Raw genomic sequence first — 17,478 nt, forward strand, 5'->3', positions numbered from 1 at the left:
TGGGGTTTTTTTTGTTGTTTTTTTTGTAATTGGTCGCAACCTTTTGTAAGATTAGCAAAGAGGAATTCATATTTTTTTGCAATTAACCAGCCTTTATTAATCCGTGACATAAGCAATATTCACATCACACCCGGGGAAGAAGTATAAACTGGTATGAAGAGAAACCCATGGACACACTGTGGTGTAGAGGCGCAGCAGTGATAGTGTTTATCAGTGTGTTCCACATTTCCCGTATAAATCTCGTTATTAACCTATACGCTACCCCTGAGAACAACCATTTCAGTGATTAATGGCCTTCTTAGTAAACATTTTTGGGCAGAACGTGCGGCAGAAACATACACACAAGGCCTCTCCTCTCCTAGCAAACTTAACTTGCTACTGTTCACACAGTGTGTGACAAGCTATGTTTTTGTGAATAGCGTTATTTAACTTGTAGACACTTATGTAAACACAAAGAATTACCAAAAAATCTTTTATTACTGTACAAACCAGCACCAGCGTGTAAGACTTGGATCAGTTAACAAGGCACTAAAAAAAATTGTGATTTCCATTTTTTTTTTCCCCCAGTTAATGACGGAAAGCCTTGCACATTTTCATGCAGACACACAAATTCTGAAACAGAAAACAGGATTTCATAGCTAGCAAGCTAGGAGTTCGCTGGGAGTCCTGCAGATGCGTCACAGTTTAAAGTAATTCCTGGAAAAGGTTAAGATTTGTCAGAGAAACAAGACGAATGGGAGGGTCGCCCACTGACCAGAAGGTCGATGTTTCGATCCCCGGTTCCTTCAGTCCGCACGTGACCCTGGGCAAGTCACTTGACTGTGAATTGCCCCACGACGGCTGTGTATGAATGATGTGTGATAAGGAAAAGCGCTGTATGAATGTGTGAGTGAATGGGTGAATGCGGCTCGTACTAGTCGATAAGACTAGAAAAGCATTTCATGAATACCGTCCATCTAAAGCATATGAAATGTCAACATATAGCCTCAGTAGAACAATGTACCTACTTGAGGTATTTGTTAACAGCCGCTTTCCATGATAACTGTAGTCTTTTTCTCTCATTCTTTGTTTGCAGTGTTGTATCCCTGGTTGTTATACCGGTTGTGCCTCGGGGTGTTTCCTTCTCCCTTTTCCCTCCAACTCTGAAGAACACTCAGGCTTGTCTGACTCAGATTTGGATACGACAAGAGCAAGTTAAACTCTTGTTTAGTCATTACTATCAGCACAAACCTCCGGCATTGCAATTGACTCCAACTACCTGAAGGGCATGTGTGTGGTTTGGGAATACTTGTGCAGAACTCTCGTTGGAGCCGAGAACTTAAAGCCCCCTCAACATCAAAACACTCAGAAAAGACTCAACACAGCACCTCTTTGATACAGATCGTAGACAATCCATACGAGAGAGGAAAGAAAATCAGCTCCGCCTCTTTCTCCAACCAGAATGTGTTTGTTTCTGTTTTTTTTTCTTTTTTCCCCCATTTGTGGTCCTCAAGCATAGATGCCCTTGACCCGTTTATTCTCAGGGTCAAATGGAGTTTTGAGGTGGGCCTTGGCCTTGTACGTCACTCCCATCCTCTCCAGGGTGAACTCGCCGCTCCTTATGAAGTCGGCACTCACCTGACAAAGAAAGGGGGAGAGAGAGAGAGAGATGGGGTAAAAAATATATAGTCATAATCAGAGGCAAGAAAAAACCAAGAGAAAAATGAGCATAAACGGAGAGAGGGGGGAATTTAAATTTGGGGGGAAATGAGACAGTGAAAATTAAAACAGAGGAAAAAAATGAGATCGCCATTTAATGCACAAAAATTGTGCTCCCAACTGACGCGGCAAAAAGGATTGGCCATTCCACTGTGTTCATATTTGATACGACAGAATGATGCATGGGCGATAAAAACACAGAGCAATTCATTCACTCATGAGTCAATGTCACGTCCCTCATTACACAGGGAGCTAATTTTCACTGACTGACTCCCGTTTCCCTCCCTGCAGACACACACACACACACACGTACGCACACACACACACACCTCTCTCATCACTTAGTTTTTACACCTTCCATGTCGAAGGCTTTGGAGGGAACAGCACTGTGAGCGCAGATTAAACCTAACTGACAGTCGCATTCAGGGACAAAGCTGCGTCCGCTAAATGTCTACAGCCTAATGACCTTCGAGTAAAGACACGCCATGAATTACAGCAACGCCCTTGTCTCAGTGTAAAAGCACAAAAGTACTTTTGCACACTGTGATAACCTGAGACCGAAGTCTAGTTGGATCCAGAGTTACCTGGATTTAGCTGTGTTCATAGTTCACTCATAATCCTCCCTTTTTTAAATCTTAACGACAAGACACAAAATCCACACCAAGTTTGTCCTATTTAACAGTTTTAGTAATTTCTATGTAGCTAAACAATCCATCATAAAAATCTGCATTTGATCATTAGTAAGTGGTTGTGAAAAAACTTTGTTCACATTTTGAAATAATGACTTTTAGATCTAATTTATTAAGTTCATCTTGACTCCAGCAGAGTGAATGTGTGACTTTTAGCATGTGTGTGACTCTGTGTTCGTCTGCTTTATTATGCAGGACACACCAAATATTACACACACACCTACTCAGAGAAACAAATCAAAATACTCGACAAATCCAACTTTTCTGAATACAAAAAGATTGTCGTTGCCTTGAAACACACAACTTCAACCAATAACTTTGTGCTTTCCGTGCCGCCTCCATCTTCCTCCGATTTTCCATTTGTGACGTTTTGTGTGTGTATTATTATTATTATTATTATTATTATCATCAGGGGAGCAAGCAACACTGTTTGACTCACCGATGCACCGACCAATATTCAAGAAAAAGGAGGTTGAATTTGAGACCAAATGAGAAAAAATAGTACATGCCCGTGTGTAATGAGATTGAGCCCAAAAAGGGAACCTTACCACTCCTCCGTCAGGGTGGCGGATATATCCATAACCAATAGTTTTGTCAATAAAGAAGCCATAGTCAGAACGCCGTAGGTGACCAACAGGAACACCATTTCGGAAAATGGCCTCCAGACCGAACATCGGTACTTTCCTTTGAGAGAGAGAAAGAGAGGGAGAGAAGGGAAAATGTGATTACATTTCAAACACGTGCCCCTTTTGTTTCACAACCTCACAAAGTCAACTCATTTAATCCAAGTTTATTTTAGAGTTAGATTACGATCTAACACTCGTCTCCACTATAAACATTCAGAGTAATCTGATTACTCATCGGCACATTTTGACAAATGCATTAATGCTGTAATTTAGAAACAAGAGTCTTCTAAAATTTCCGACAATCTGTGAATTTTCTGTTGTCTCAAAGACATATCGTGCACTTAGATCTGCGGCTTTACTGACTCATCGATAGTGAAGCAGACGATGCGCCTCCTCAGCCCCTCCGCCTTCTGTTTCTCCAGCCTATCGCGGCCCTGGAACGGGATGGAACTCTTCAATTTGCAGGTGAAGGCTAGCCCCGCCTCCAGGGGCGTGTCATCTGGGCGAAGGTCGGCATGCCAATGTCTGTATCCTGATAAAGAGAGGAGGAAGTGGTGAGCAAGAGCAAAAACGATTTTCATTTATTATATCGATATTGCATTAATATGTGTCGGGTTCAACCGCTTCGTTCAGTGGCTACATGTTAGATGTCAGGATTAGTTTTTTTATGACCTGTTATTAAAAGTTACCTTTCTCTATGCTGAGTGAGTCGATGGCCCTGTAGCCAGAGTCGATGATGCCGTGCTTTGCACCAGCAGCCATGACAGCACGGTAGACTGGAAGGCAAGAGTCTTTGGGAATGTGCAGCTCCCAGCCGAGCTCTCCGACAAACGATAGACGCATAGCTCGCACCTGGACAAGGGAGGGGTGGAGAGAAGAGGCTTAGAGAGCTGGAGAAATGCATGCAGAGGACCAAGCTGCCATGACTGCGTGTGCTCACTCTCTCCCACGCACGGACGCACGCCCTTCATCTTCAAGGACCAGATTTACTTGTCATGCATTTTAATACAAACAGCACTTTCCGTGTGCCACTGCTGCTGTGGAGGGAGAAAAACAAACAACCAGACAGCAGCAGGGAAGAATGAGAGTAGAATGGATGTGAGGACAAGATAAGGTGCACAAAGAAGAAGACTGCTTAGAAATGAATGCTGTGTCCAAAATTCCTTCAGCACTGAATGAGATATACTGTTCTCGGGGTGAGAGGTGGAGGACGATGGAAGCAGAGAGAGGAGAGAGAGTTAGATGACGGAGAGAATAGAACAGAGAAGATTACAGAGGAAGAGGTAGAGACGGATTGAGATGTACCGAAGGTAGGAAAGATGCCAGAAATCAATAAGGTTTAAGGGTAATTATCCAAGTATTTTTCATCATGGGTGTTATTCTAATAATTAAAAAAGATAACATCTCTCTAACATCTTTCCACCCAAACGTAAACACAGAAAGTACAGTACCCCGTACCTTTCCGTAGTGTAGAACAATTACCCACAACTACAGCCTCTCATCTATTGGCAATCGATGAAAACTTTTCAGTTCGGAAAGTTGCAGACACAAACAATCTTTCCCAGCGTGGACATAAGCTTAAGCTTTAAAAGGGATTATCTCTAATGTGAAGAAATCAGTGGATGCACATTGACACGGCAGACAAGTCAGCCGGCATGATGACAAGAGGAGGATCCGCCATGTTATGTAGCCCGCGCAACTATAAGGATTTCAACGGGACAGCTTTCTGTTTTTAATTTCAAATTTAAAGACTAGGTTTTAATTACAATAATGACAATAACATCCAGTTTGACGAATACCAGAATGGTTAAGATGCAAAAAAAAAAAAAAAAGGATATGCGAAAGACTAGAGAAAGCAAAGGAGAGGAAGAGGAAAAGGAAAATAAGCAAGTGAGAAAATGGGGGAGGGGGTGCAAAACGAGGAGAGAAAAAACTAAAAACTATCCAACAGTTTCCCCAGTGGGTGCTGTGACAGCCAGGCCATCTGGCCAGCCAGGGATCACCCTGGGCCCCATATGTACACCATGGAACTCTGGGGAAGACAGTACATGCAGGACTGCGCTTGTTCACCATACACACTCCACCACATACACAGGCGACAAAATAAAAAAAAAAGAAACACATTGGATACCTCATGCACGCCCTCACTCGTGGGTTTACCAGGCCGGGCATGAAATTTGTAGCAGACACGCAACACGGACGAAAATTCAAACAAACACAAAGTCATGTGATCTAACATGCAAACCAGCACGACTCGCTTTCGACTGGCGAGCGCGAGAGTCTAATGAGCTGTGAGTGGAGCAGAGGGCAGAGAGCGAGCTCTGTTCTCGCAGCAGTGCAGCCATTAAAATGTCACACAGACAGGGCCAGCAACCAGCTGGGATAGAACACGGCACAAACAATGTGCACGTGCGCACACACACTCACACACACAAACCCTCCCGCCGAGCTGTGAGAAGATGCCGACTGCCATCAATGGAGTGCTGCATAATTCACGCAAGAGCAACTAAGAGCTAGAGTGTGTGTGTGTGCGTGTTGACGCATGTGCCAGTACAACAAGCTCTTTTTTGAGAAATTCTGTAGAGGTCGACTCGAGAAGCTGAGGCTTCGCACCTTACAGTATTTTTGTAACTCTTGATCTACATTATTATTCATTAATACGCTCATGAACGGCAGCAAACTTTGTTCTGATTTTTGAGTTGCTAAACTTAAGGGGCAAAAATTGAAAGAGATGGAAGGTAAAAAAAGTGGAAAGAGGAGGAGAAACACACAAGCCATAGACACGTCATCTGTTCCACACACACACACACACACACACACACACACACACACACACACACACACACACACACACACACACACACACACACACACACACACACACACACACACACACACACACACACACACACACACACACACACACACAGTCATCTCCTTCGACCAAGCCTTTGAAATAATAAACCAGTTTCATTCAGCAGCAACAAGTATTTAACATGTTCTTTTCAACAAGCACTGACAGGGTCATTTTGACACCGACATATGTGCCATATCCAGTTAATACTGAAATGTTTTGAGGCACCATGCAAAAGTGTGCGTGCGTGCGTGCGTGTGTGTGTGTGTGTGTGTGTGTGTGCGTGTTCTCACCTGATGTCCTGCTGCGTTGACAACTTTGTGGGTTGAGAAGGGGAAACTTTCGTTGCTCAGGTCGGTGTCCAGCACCTCCTGAAGTACCTCACGACTGCAGAGAGAGAGAGAAAAACACGGAAAATCATAAAATAGAGCAGTTATTCAAAGTGGATCAATACATTTCTTTTAAATTTACACTTGTGTCCCTTTGGCATTCTTCGCTTCAGATGTAATGCAGGAACTATAAGGAAATTAACCATAGAGTTTAAATGTAAATCTTACATATTTGAAGAAAAAAACAACATTCAAACCGTCAGCCGCACACACACACACACCTCTCTCTCTCTCCCCCTTCTCTCTAAAAATCAAAATTACATAAAGATGAGTCAACAAAAAAGGGACTAAGTTTAGGTTACTTTGCTCCTTGCACACTTGTGTGTTTGTGAGTGGGCGGGTAGAGAATACAGTGCGTGGGGCCTTTTCTGGGAGATATTTTTGCAGCGGTGTGGCAGGGAGCCAGGGTTGAAGATATTTGGGGAAGGGCTCGGGTCACATCTGTGCGTACATGTGTGTATCTAGGTGGGTGTCCTCCTTTCAAAAAGGAAACCGGTGTGGATGTGTGTGCGTACGCGGATATGGTCTTCTATGTGAATAAAACATTTCTTGCATATTTATATATGGATGTGTGCAGGCATGCATGTGGGGACGACGCACAGTCTGATATTTTCTTCAGGCTGTCCTCCAGTTTCTGTCCTCCTTCATGCAAGGCTTTGTTCACTGAACTCAAGAGCCCACGAGCGAGTAGCCAATTAGCTATATATAATCAGTGAGTGGCTCTGTTTGTGTGTGGTGTGTGTGGTGTGTGTGTGTGTGTGGTGTGTGTGTGTGTGCGTGCGGTAAAGGGGTCTTGGACCCACCAATTAGTTTCACTGATTTGCTGATTAAATGTGGCTCAGCTGAGGATCAGCAGATGGATACGAACACGCATGGCTCTCTTACAGGAGATCACATCACTTCATAATGTTATTCGTTCTATAGAACAGCGGACCCAGCAAGCGGCAGTTTCACCCTTTCCGATTCCGAGAGGGAATCTGCTGAGTTTGGGGACTCCCCTCCCCCGGAGAATTAGAATCAGACTCATGTGGGAAGCAAAGCACACAGACAAACGCGTTTCCATAAACGCTGCAATTTTCTCTCTCCTCAAGCTTTGAGGAGATCAATTTGTTCCATAAGACCCAAACATTGGAGGGCTGACTAACCGCCGCTCCTCGTATGTGGCAGTGACATGGTCTTGTTTAGAATACACGCACACAGGCTGATAATGTCTGAGATGAAACTCAATGAGCTCCTTGAGCAACACCCTATTGTGCATGAGTGTGAGCGTGCGTTTATAATGAATAAGGGTGTAACAATCCTCCATTACCATGGTTTGGTTGTTGGGTCTTTTTTTCTTGTTTGTTTGTGGGAGAATCCAAAATATTCACTTGAATTTGCCGCGGGTTTGTCTAGCGGTAATTATCCATCTTGAGCTAATTTAACTAGCCTACCTATTACGGTGGGCGTGATCATGATCACGAGCATCATGATAGGACCAAAAAGTATCACATGATACTTGCAGTTAGGTACAATGTGTAGTATTTATAACATATATAACTTGTCCTAAATTTGGGGATTTGCATGTGTTATAGTGTTAATTGTGAAATGAAAAATGAGTTTTGGTACATCAGTGGTGAGGCAGCTCAACAGGCTGCAGCTGCAGCGGGGGCAGAGGGTCTCGTTTGGGGTATCGCAGTTCCATAGTCTTGTATCGTGATACAACATTGTGGACATTTATATAATGGCTCCAGTCTCTGTTTTGGAATCTGCTGCCACTGATTTCTGGTTTGATGAAGGCAACAAAAGCAAGAGGGACAGAAATATATGAAGAAGAAAATAAAGAGCAGGGATAGGAGACTGAGAAAGAGTCGGATTAAATCTAGACACATGACGACTGAGAGAAAGGAAAACTTTGGACAACAGAAGAGGAGAAAAAGCCTCAAGGAGAAGAAATCGACACAGCCCACACAGAGAACACATTGGCCTAACCCTGCTGCTGCTGCTAAGATGGAGGAACAAAGGCGAGGTGCAGTGATGGGGGGGGGGGGGGGGGAGAAGATAGACAAGGAGGTAAAGGTGGCCCGGCTTGCACTGCGAGTGAAGAAGAAAGAAAAACTGAAGGAGACAAGAACCAAGTGACAAGCTTGGAGCGCCTCCTATGTCCGAATGAGAAAGACCATTTTCACCTGTGCAGCACACGATTTCTAATCCTCAGATGAAGAATTCAATGGATGACGGTGCCGATGACAAAAAACGGAATACTGTGACATTTTCAGGTTAGGTCATTTGATTTCTGACAAAAAAAAGGGGATAAAGAAAGAAGAGAAAGTTAAGAAGATGCCAATGATGTTGATTAGGGGAAAGAATCATGCAAAAGAAGAAAAAACTAAGAAATAATATAAAATAAATTACATTATAGTGGAGCAATGTGAACCAAGGTAGGATACTGCAATGTGCCTACTGTACAAATATATGAAGGGGCCTTCATTCTACAACAGCCTTTTAATTAAACAAGACTACCAACTTATATCCGGTCCAACTCTGAGACTGAGAAAAGCAGACCTTCCGGTTGGATTAACCACCAGTATCCATATTAGGCTGTAGTAATGCCACAGTCATTGCATAAATATAATGTTATTATACAAGAATCCCATTCAATCCATGTTGAGAACTGGGTTCAAAGATTCTTTTTTAAAATTCTGGTCCAGTAGTTTGAGTCAACGTTGCTCTCGTCTCTATGATGCCTCATGTTTCTAAAGGGATGGGTCTTACTGCATTTAGGTGACAGTGCCAGGGTGTAAACTGGTGTTGAGACGGAAAGCGAAACTACTCCGAGAAACCTTTATCCTCATCATTCACTTTGAATCTACTCTAGCTGCAGGGTTCGCAGCATTGTGGAAGAGCTGATAGAGTGCAGAATTAACCTTGAACCTCCCTCCGTCTGTCTCCTGTTTTCAGTCCACCTGTCCTTGTGCTCACCTATCATGCCCATTGCCAAGTCTTGAAAATAGCCACTCATCCCTGCACTTATTGATCCACCAGCTGGTATTTTCAGTTTCCACACCTCTCGTGTCCAGGATGTGAATCATAACCCGTCTTTGGACCAATCTGTTACCCTCTTCTTTTCTCCTCTCCTCTTCTCTCCCCTGCTCACTCACTCTTTTGTTCCCCTTTTCTCACCTGGATACATAAATCATGTCATTGTTCCCATTCATTCATAGACGTCTTCCCTCCCGCTCCCTCCATTCTCCTCCCACCTCTTCGGTCCCTGGATGCTGATCATCCCCATGTCCTCAGAGTGGTCTGTCAGCTGGCAGCGGAAACCTTGGTCCTGCAGAACGGTTCTAATGTGGTTCCAGTTGTGTTCTGCCACGCCGCCTCCGATGGCCAGGTAGTACGCATCGCCTGCAGAGAAGGTGGGAGGGGAAAGAAATGATTAAAGGGAGAGAGACAGAAACATTGAGAGATGGAACATTAGACAAGTACAATAACGGAGAGAAAACATTCAGGCAGAATGACAAATTGAAGAGCACAGCACATTAACTCACAGCTCCATCGAAAAAACAAAACGCTCACAGACGTTACATGTACATTAATTCAATGTTATGAGTGAATAAGATAAATCAGTCATGTTACCTTCAAGCACCTTTCTTGTTGATATATTCAAGAGGACATACCAGTATGGTATAATGAATCAATCATAACATTATGGCATTTAATTGCTGTAATATAAATGCCTCTATTTCTTGTGATCTCTGTGTGCCTGGAGATGTCTTCTATCAGATACTGTTGCAGAAAATTGAAGTAACATAAAAGGCAGATTTTCCACCATAACAAAAATTGAAAATTTCGTTCACTTCTTCTGTCAGCACTATATTTGTTTCGGGGTTTTTTGCAAATTGAAAATGATGAAAAGAAACTACACAGCAAAAACATAGAATAGTAAGTAAAATGAGTGACTCGTGGAGTGATTGAAGTCGGATAATAGATTTCAGACAGACAGAAAGGCAATGTAATGATAGGTGGAAGAACAGATTGATAAATTGCAGAGTAAATTGCAGCAGGATTTACAGATAAACTGGGAGACAGAAGAACAAATACAAAGGAGCAAAACAACGATAAAGATACAACAGAATGGCAGACGTATCAGACGGGGAATAAAATATAAAATACAGCAGCTGACAAAACACAACAGCGGTGGAATAACAAGCAGAAGCACAGAAAAAGATGGAAGAGATAAAATAAGAAAAGCACAACACACACACACACACACACACACACACACAGCTTCTCACCGTTGGATTCTGGTGCCAGGGGCAGGATGGCGGCACCAGGCTCCAGTCTGCTCACTGTCAGGTCAGCCTCCGCCCCTCCTCTTTTATTCAGCATGCAGGTGTACACAGTGGAGCCTGAAACACACACACACGCATTTAATTCTCCTGGCATAATTTGTAGGCCAATTTAAAGTGTGCAGTCGCTTGGAACAGAGCCGACAGAAATGTTCAAATAAAAAAATTAAAACATAAGAACTGAACACGAATCGGAGGTTAATCTTCTGTTTAGAACTGATTCTTTGTAGGCAATCTAGTTTCTTAGATTTTCGTGTGACCGTGTTTGTGTGTGTGTCTGCTTTCCTGCACCTCATGCGTAAATAAGCAGGAATTTTTAAAAACCTTTGTGTTGGCTTAAAGCTCTTTCACAACGTTGCTGTTTTTAGGCAGCAGTCATTGTCGGGTTCTGCCTCGGGGACACACTCGCCCTGACGACATGTGAACCTTGTCTTTTTGAGCAATGGTTACCAAGGAAATGACTTGAAAAATGAACCCCATTAAAAACCAACGACTGCTGAGAACCTCAATTAGCGATGACATTCATAACGAAGGCATCCTTAAAAATTATTTACTAATGAATGAAGTCTGCATCATAATTACAAGAGACGTAAAATGATAACACGTTCCATTATCCATCGCCCAAAGGAGCTGATGGCTGCGGTGACATGCTAATACGTGACTGCCCCTCGGTCATCTCTCATTTGACTGAATGACTGATGATACCGCTTCATTCTGTCAGAGGTAATAAAGAAAACAGTGTCTACATATGTCGCTGAAGCCTGAGTTGGACTGCTGAGACATGAAATATCCCATTAGCAATGTAATTGCTAAATGTTGAGAACTTGACGAGTAGACAAAAAATCCAAAAGGGCTAAGGGGTGATGCGTTATCAAAAATAATAAATGAATAAATAGTTGCTAGCACAATGAATCAATAAAGAAGATACAGGACATTAATTAGATATTATATTTAGAGGTATCACATGAGTAAACGCGTTCCCTGTTGTTTGTTGAACACTAGATGTACACACTCACAGGTCGTAGGGAGAACTACTCCATATAAAATGTTGCATGATGTCTTTTCTGGAAGCTGTCTCATAAATAGAGTTGTGTTGTTTTTTTTCACTATCTTGTGCCATATGAGTTCTCTGCTCTGTGACAGTTATTTAAGACAGACTGACAGATATCCATATCCACATCTGTCACTGCAGGGAAGCGGGGAGGTTTTAAAAAGTTACAAATAGATTAGGCACTGAAGACTCATGACGACTCCCATGTCACCACGTTCTCCTTCAGCGGGCCTAAGACACTACACTGTTTACTGGCGCGCAGGTATTTTGTGATTTTTGTGGAAGTGTGGCATGTTTTTCTTATATTATACACTCTATCCATGTATTGGACCTCTTCGTCTGTCTGTCAATCTTCCCCCATCTGTCTGTGTGCGTGTGTTCGTGTGTGCGTGCGTGTGTGTGTGTGTGTGTGTGTTTGTGTGTGTGTGTCGGTAGCAGCCAGACTGACCTGGATTCTTGTTGACATCAGCAGTGAACAGCCAATCGGCCGCCTTCTTGGCATCTGGTCCGGTGAGATAAAACTTTCCAAAGTAGGACATGTCAAACACCGCCACACCGTGTCTACATGAGAGGCACTCGCTCTTTATCTGCATTTAAAGAGAGAGAGAGAGAGAAAAAATAATCACAACATGTGTCCTCTGTTTGACATTCCCACCATGACTGTATATATCTTTGGCGCTGTCCTTGAATGCAGCATGCGTCACAGGAAATGAAAGGGACCATATAGCGCAGTTTTTACATCAAGATTGTCATTCTCTCCTTGCGATACGTCCGCCAAGCTGCTGAGTTAGTCTGGTGCTCACCCTCAAACTCCTCCATGCACCATAAAACTCGCCGACTATCCTCTCTACTCTGCCTGCGGACCGTGGCCGTTGTTCCCCACGAGGACACGTGTCCCCTTGTCTCATGGGAGCCTTTAGAGAACAGTCATACTCATCTGACCACTCTAAAATGTTTGCACCATTGTGGTCCGACATAGGAATCGCGCTGCATGCAATTTAACGAACAACGCTCGGCTCAGTAACACACACGTTCACACACATTTACACCTGGTGTCTTACCACGTCGTGGTGCGGAGGGAAGTCGAAGGTGTATTCTTTCCCCAGCAATTCGTTGTATTTGTAGTTGACATTCTTCTGACTGTCATAAGCTCCGTAGTAATCGTAGTCTTTAACCTTTGTCACAATAAAGGCAAACAAACTAACAAAGTTAGAGGTTAACTCATCATTATTGTTTCTCAAGTGCTGAGTAAGCAAAAGCACTGGGCAAAGATACTGTGTCAGTGATGTCCATTACTGGCAGTCAACAGGTCCTATACAGCAAGCCTTGTGAAAAAAAATAGCATGTCTTTCCAGGTGCCTTTTGTCAATATGTAAATAAATCAATTGGCTTGTGTCCAGTAAATGTGTGTGTTGTCTCACAGGAGCAGGTCCGTCTTTGTTAAACCAGCCAGGTCTCTCCCAGCCATGTCTCTCCTGGAACACGCAGCCGTGCTCCGTCAGCACCTAAAACAAACAATCACACACACAAACAAAGAGAGTAAAAATCCGTGCAGAGCACACAGAGATGAGACGGTTTGCTATTCAATGTTTACTTTGGAACAACAGAACGGATGTCAATGCCCTTTTCATTTTATTTAAAAGCATATCTTTGGTCGCAACTCCGTTCTCATATTGAACAACATCGCTCGCCGCTCTAACTCATTTAGGTGGCTACTTGCAGGATGAATAACTAGCAGGAACAAACGACACATTACATCACCCTAAAGTAAAGTTGTTACTGTGAACTCGCAAACAGTTGTCTATTACAACAACCAGCAGACACAGAGCAACATTAGCATTTATTTAAAGTTGTTTTGGGCCTCCTGAAAGATGGGAGCGCAATATTTATAACCCTTTTAGCTCTATTTTGGTCTCCGCCCTCCCCCTGAGAAAAAAAATTTCTGGCACTTCAGGGGCTAAATGCTCTACACAATGTTCACCAGTTGTTAAATTTGCCATTTGGTCCTGGGCTGGCAGCGCTCAGTGGGCCCATCGGAGCGTTGTCGCTGGCAACAGCTGTGGCAAGCGAGGTTGAACTGTGAGAGTGAACCGTGAAGCTGGAACCAAACACAATGAGCTGAAAGACACTAGAAATAGTCCATAGAGCTGATGACAAATAATACTTAGTGCGGCTTTAAAAAAAACATTTCGATATGCCTAAATGAGAAAGAAATTAACTTTCCTAACTATTAAAAATCAATCTCACATGGGAGGAAATAGATGAGATGTGCTGACAAAATCCTCTTTTAGTTCAAACTGTTGCAAATATAGGACGCCCTGTTAATCCCTAGTTTCTTGAACAGTGATGAGGTATTTAATATTAGATATTTCAGCGCTCGCCATCCTCCTTGTTAAAAAATTGACAGTCGCCCACCGTTGGTAGGTATGTTCTGCTATGCTTTCCTCTTAGCAGGCAGCTAGCTGTCTCTTGCCAAACCTTCCCACACTGAGCTATATTTACCATCTGCGCTACCGAGGTGGAGGAAACGTGTGAGCGGAGATGGCTGGTTGATGGTCTGAAAAGATGCTCGCGTTGCCTCCTAAAAGTAGACCGCCTCATAACCACCACAGGGACGGCCTGCTTGGCCGATCAACCCCCGTAAATACTCCTTAGCCATAATGCATGGCGTGATGATCGTGCACCAAAAGCTCATTTATAAAAAAAAAACAATAATTGAGACTTTTTCCTGCGTTTTTCCCATCTTTGCTCCGCCACCTCCTACGTTTGTCTGAGGCTCGCCAACAGCAGGGAGGCTAGTTGCTAGGTGATGGCCCCCCGATGAGTGATTAGCAGGGGTTTATGGGCTTGCAGCGGAGGGTTGGACGAACCTCGTCTCGCAGGGACTGTGCTGTCCTTCGACATAGCGTCTGGCTACCTGGGAGCAGCGTCTTTGCCGTGCACCATACTGTAGACGGGTGTCGTGAAATCTGATGCCATAGTTACACTTACAATAACATGAGCACAGCTGACCCTGCACTTGTTATCATGCCAATGGTCTTTTTTTTTGTTAGCTGGAGAAGGCAGTGATGAACGTTTGTGCTTTAAATTGCATGTTGCTGGACCTGGACAATAGATAATCAGAATAACGCTGCTAAGGCTGCCACGTCAATCTCACAGCGATTCCATGGCCCTGTTGATCACTGCCATTAACACGCACCTCTGTAATCCAATCACAAATGGACTGCTCAGAGTACGGTGTTGAGAGCACTGAAGATGCAATAAGGACCCGTTGCGATACGATCACTCGGACCACAGGTGGTCGAGGCCGCACACGGGCACATTCTTTTAGCAGTGAGCGCGCTGGGCTTTGCTGAAGGACGTTTTCAGTGTTTGCATATAGAGCGGGGAAGCGACGTGCTCGCGAGTGGTCGCCCGAGACGCACGTGGAGACGCATGCAAAGTGCGAACTGACGCACTTGTGATCGGATCACCCAAGACGCATGAAGTCATTTTCATATTTCACATTCGTCGGTTTTTCGCGGCTGTTATCTTCATTAGCTCCGAGTCTAAACCTCGATCTGTCCCAGTTTTGGGCATACTTTGGAGAGCTCATTCCGTTAGACTTTTCACAGATTTGATCGAATCAAAATCACCAAAGATGGCGATGCAGTGGAGAGAGCGCAAGGCGTTGAATGTCAATGTTACTAAAGCCGTTGTCAGGGACGACCCATTTCAATCTTCAATAACTTTGTGGTTTTAAGACACAGGAATGTCAAACCACTGTCATTATACAGAATGACAGCCATTTAGTGTTTCACACCTGAGAGTTACAAAATAATAATAATAAAATAAAATTGAAGGTTTGCATTTTTAATAGCTCATTCATTTATGAATTAATTGACATCAAACCACCTCTCGTGTCTGTGACATCCTTTCACAACTTTCACAGTTGTTAATTTGTGAAAAAAAAAATGTTGCAAACAGTAAGCACATAGTAATTAATCCAAAACAGTCCATTAGTCTTCATAACATTAGTGAAATTCATTGGGAACATAAATCACTAGCTCAAAAGACTTTTAAAATGTTTCCGGTACAAAATCTTGAAAAAAATGTCCTTGGGAATTCTGTTTAATTGTGCATGAAAGGTGTCAGGGAGCTAAAAAAAACAAGCTCTAGTAGACGTGAGCCACAAAAAGACACTGACAAGACTGCTAATGCAATCTGTGTGAGGGCAATATGTTCTGAAAGAATGTCTGCATGCGTGAGCGGGGGTAGAAATTGCACCAGTGAAAGGTAAATGAAGTCTGGAACAGGAAAGCATAGCTAAGTGGGTCATTAATGCATAAAATATGGTGGCAAGTCCCATTAAGAGTTTGTGTCGGGCTAAAGAGAAAAAGGAAGCTGAGAGACACCCAGGACCAGGCTTCGGGAAGCTAAGTTTATCATTTGTAGTAATGTTGGCAGGGATCGCATGAATAAATGTAGCTGCTGGGGATAAGTTACACCGTTGACTGCCTTCTGCATGAATACGCTATCTGCCTGTAGTTTTGGTCAGAGAGGACAGGAGAGAGGAGGGGGCGGGAGGAGAGGCAGACAAAACAAAGAAATTGTAATCTCTGTCTTCTCTGTACAATTAAGAATACAAATGTTCATGCCTGGGTTTCCGCATCGTTTATCGGTTGGTTCTCCCCATCGCCACATTACCGTCTCAATTAGTCAACCAGACACTGGGGTTAGAGAGGCTAATAAAGGGAAAGAGACAGCGGCAACTCTTCATCGCTCACGCCGAGCGCAGGCCGTAACGAGGACAAAGATCAAAGGATGAGCGGAGGAAAAGGGAATTGCGCTGGGGATGAAGTGAAAATGAAAGAATATCAGGGGAGAGAAACTTAAGTGAAGGCTTGATACATTGAAGGGAGAAAAAAAAAAACAGGACACAGAGCGGATTGAATGGCTGAAGGAGGGCAAAGCAAAAATCAATCAGTGAGTCATACAACCTCGAAAAATATAGGCAGCGATCGAAGGTGATTGGTCGGGTTGTATTGCTCCTGTGACGTACAGAAGTGAACTAGTTTCCTCTACAGTGGACAGACTATTGAACCCCTCTTTACGTTTAAAAAAAACTTGTTGAATAGGGTCCAGAAAGTTTGCAAAAGGTTTTACGTCTAAATCCTGGGAAATAGAAAACGCTGCACTGAAAGTGCCGGAATAAAGCCACGGTTTGTTTAACGTTTAGCAGATCTTGGAAAAATCTGTATCCATTTGGTCTTACAACATCTCTGCTTTCAGCCGTTTCATTATACTTAAATGGTTCAATGACTTACAAGAAAACCACTCCAGCTCACACAATAACTAATTTTATCCATCACTCTAGGAATGTGTTTTACTAATTTTAGTGCGTCACATTATTTTCCCTAAAATATGAAAATGTGTCTAATAGTATGTTATCCAATCAGTGAATGATTAATTCATGGTTCTTTTCACTCCTTTTCCACATCTTTTCAAGTGATTTCTTTCTTTCTCCGTTCGACGCTGTGCCACCTCGACTTCAATGACTCACGAAACCACGGTTGAAGGGAGTCTGACAAAACCTCACAGCAAGACACAGCGTCATAGTTGTTTCCTCTAGGAACATTCTGTTGAGCGGTCAGCACTGGAGATCGAGCCGCTCATCGTACCTGATGGAAGGGGTCCTTCCTCATGTTTCGACTCGCCAGCGGCTCATCAAAGGGGAACACCACAGAGTAGTTTTTAGCATATGACTCATGGCTCCTCTCTCTGATCCAGCGTTTGTTGTCCGTCAGCGAGTTGTGGAAACGCCTGAGACAGGAGGGTGGGGAAATCAAAATTAGTGCTCA

At 43.4% G+C, this 17,478-nt stretch overlaps 1 protein-coding gene across 2 annotated transcripts in view; it reads right to left on the minus strand.

Annotated features, from left to right (window-relative positions):
- Positions 1–458: 458 nt before the first annotated feature.
- The window catches only part of sardh (sarcosine dehydrogenase), a 32,891-nt gene continuing 15,871 nt past the window's right edge, over positions 459–17,478 (minus strand). For both annotated transcript variants that reach the window (XM_047329518.1, XM_047329519.1), the window contains exons 12-22: positions 17,299–17,440; positions 13,060–13,143; positions 12,700–12,813; positions 12,087–12,225; positions 10,534–10,647; positions 9,496–9,643; positions 6,161–6,254; positions 3,703–3,865; positions 3,377–3,545; positions 2,936–3,071; positions 459–1,617 (exon numbers count right to left, since the gene is read on the minus strand). In XM_047329518.1, the coding sequence (XP_047185474.1) occupies positions 1,489–1,617; positions 2,936–3,071; positions 3,377–3,545; positions 3,703–3,865; positions 6,161–6,254; positions 9,496–9,643; positions 10,534–10,647; positions 12,087–12,225; positions 12,700–12,813; positions 13,060–13,143; positions 17,299–17,440 (1,432 nt within the window). In that variant the 3' untranslated portion in view covers positions 459–1,488. The remainder of the gene's footprint in view (positions 1,618–2,935; positions 3,072–3,376; positions 3,546–3,702; positions 3,866–6,160; positions 6,255–9,495; positions 9,644–10,533; positions 10,648–12,086; positions 12,226–12,699; positions 12,814–13,059; positions 13,144–17,298; positions 17,441–17,478) is intronic.

Source organism: Scophthalmus maximus, chromosome 20 (assembly GCF_022379125.1).
Source record: "Scophthalmus maximus strain ysfricsl-2021 chromosome 20, ASM2237912v1, whole genome shotgun sequence".
In the NCBI taxonomy this organism is placed as follows: domain Eukaryota; kingdom Metazoa; phylum Chordata; class Actinopteri; order Pleuronectiformes; family Scophthalmidae; genus Scophthalmus; species Scophthalmus maximus.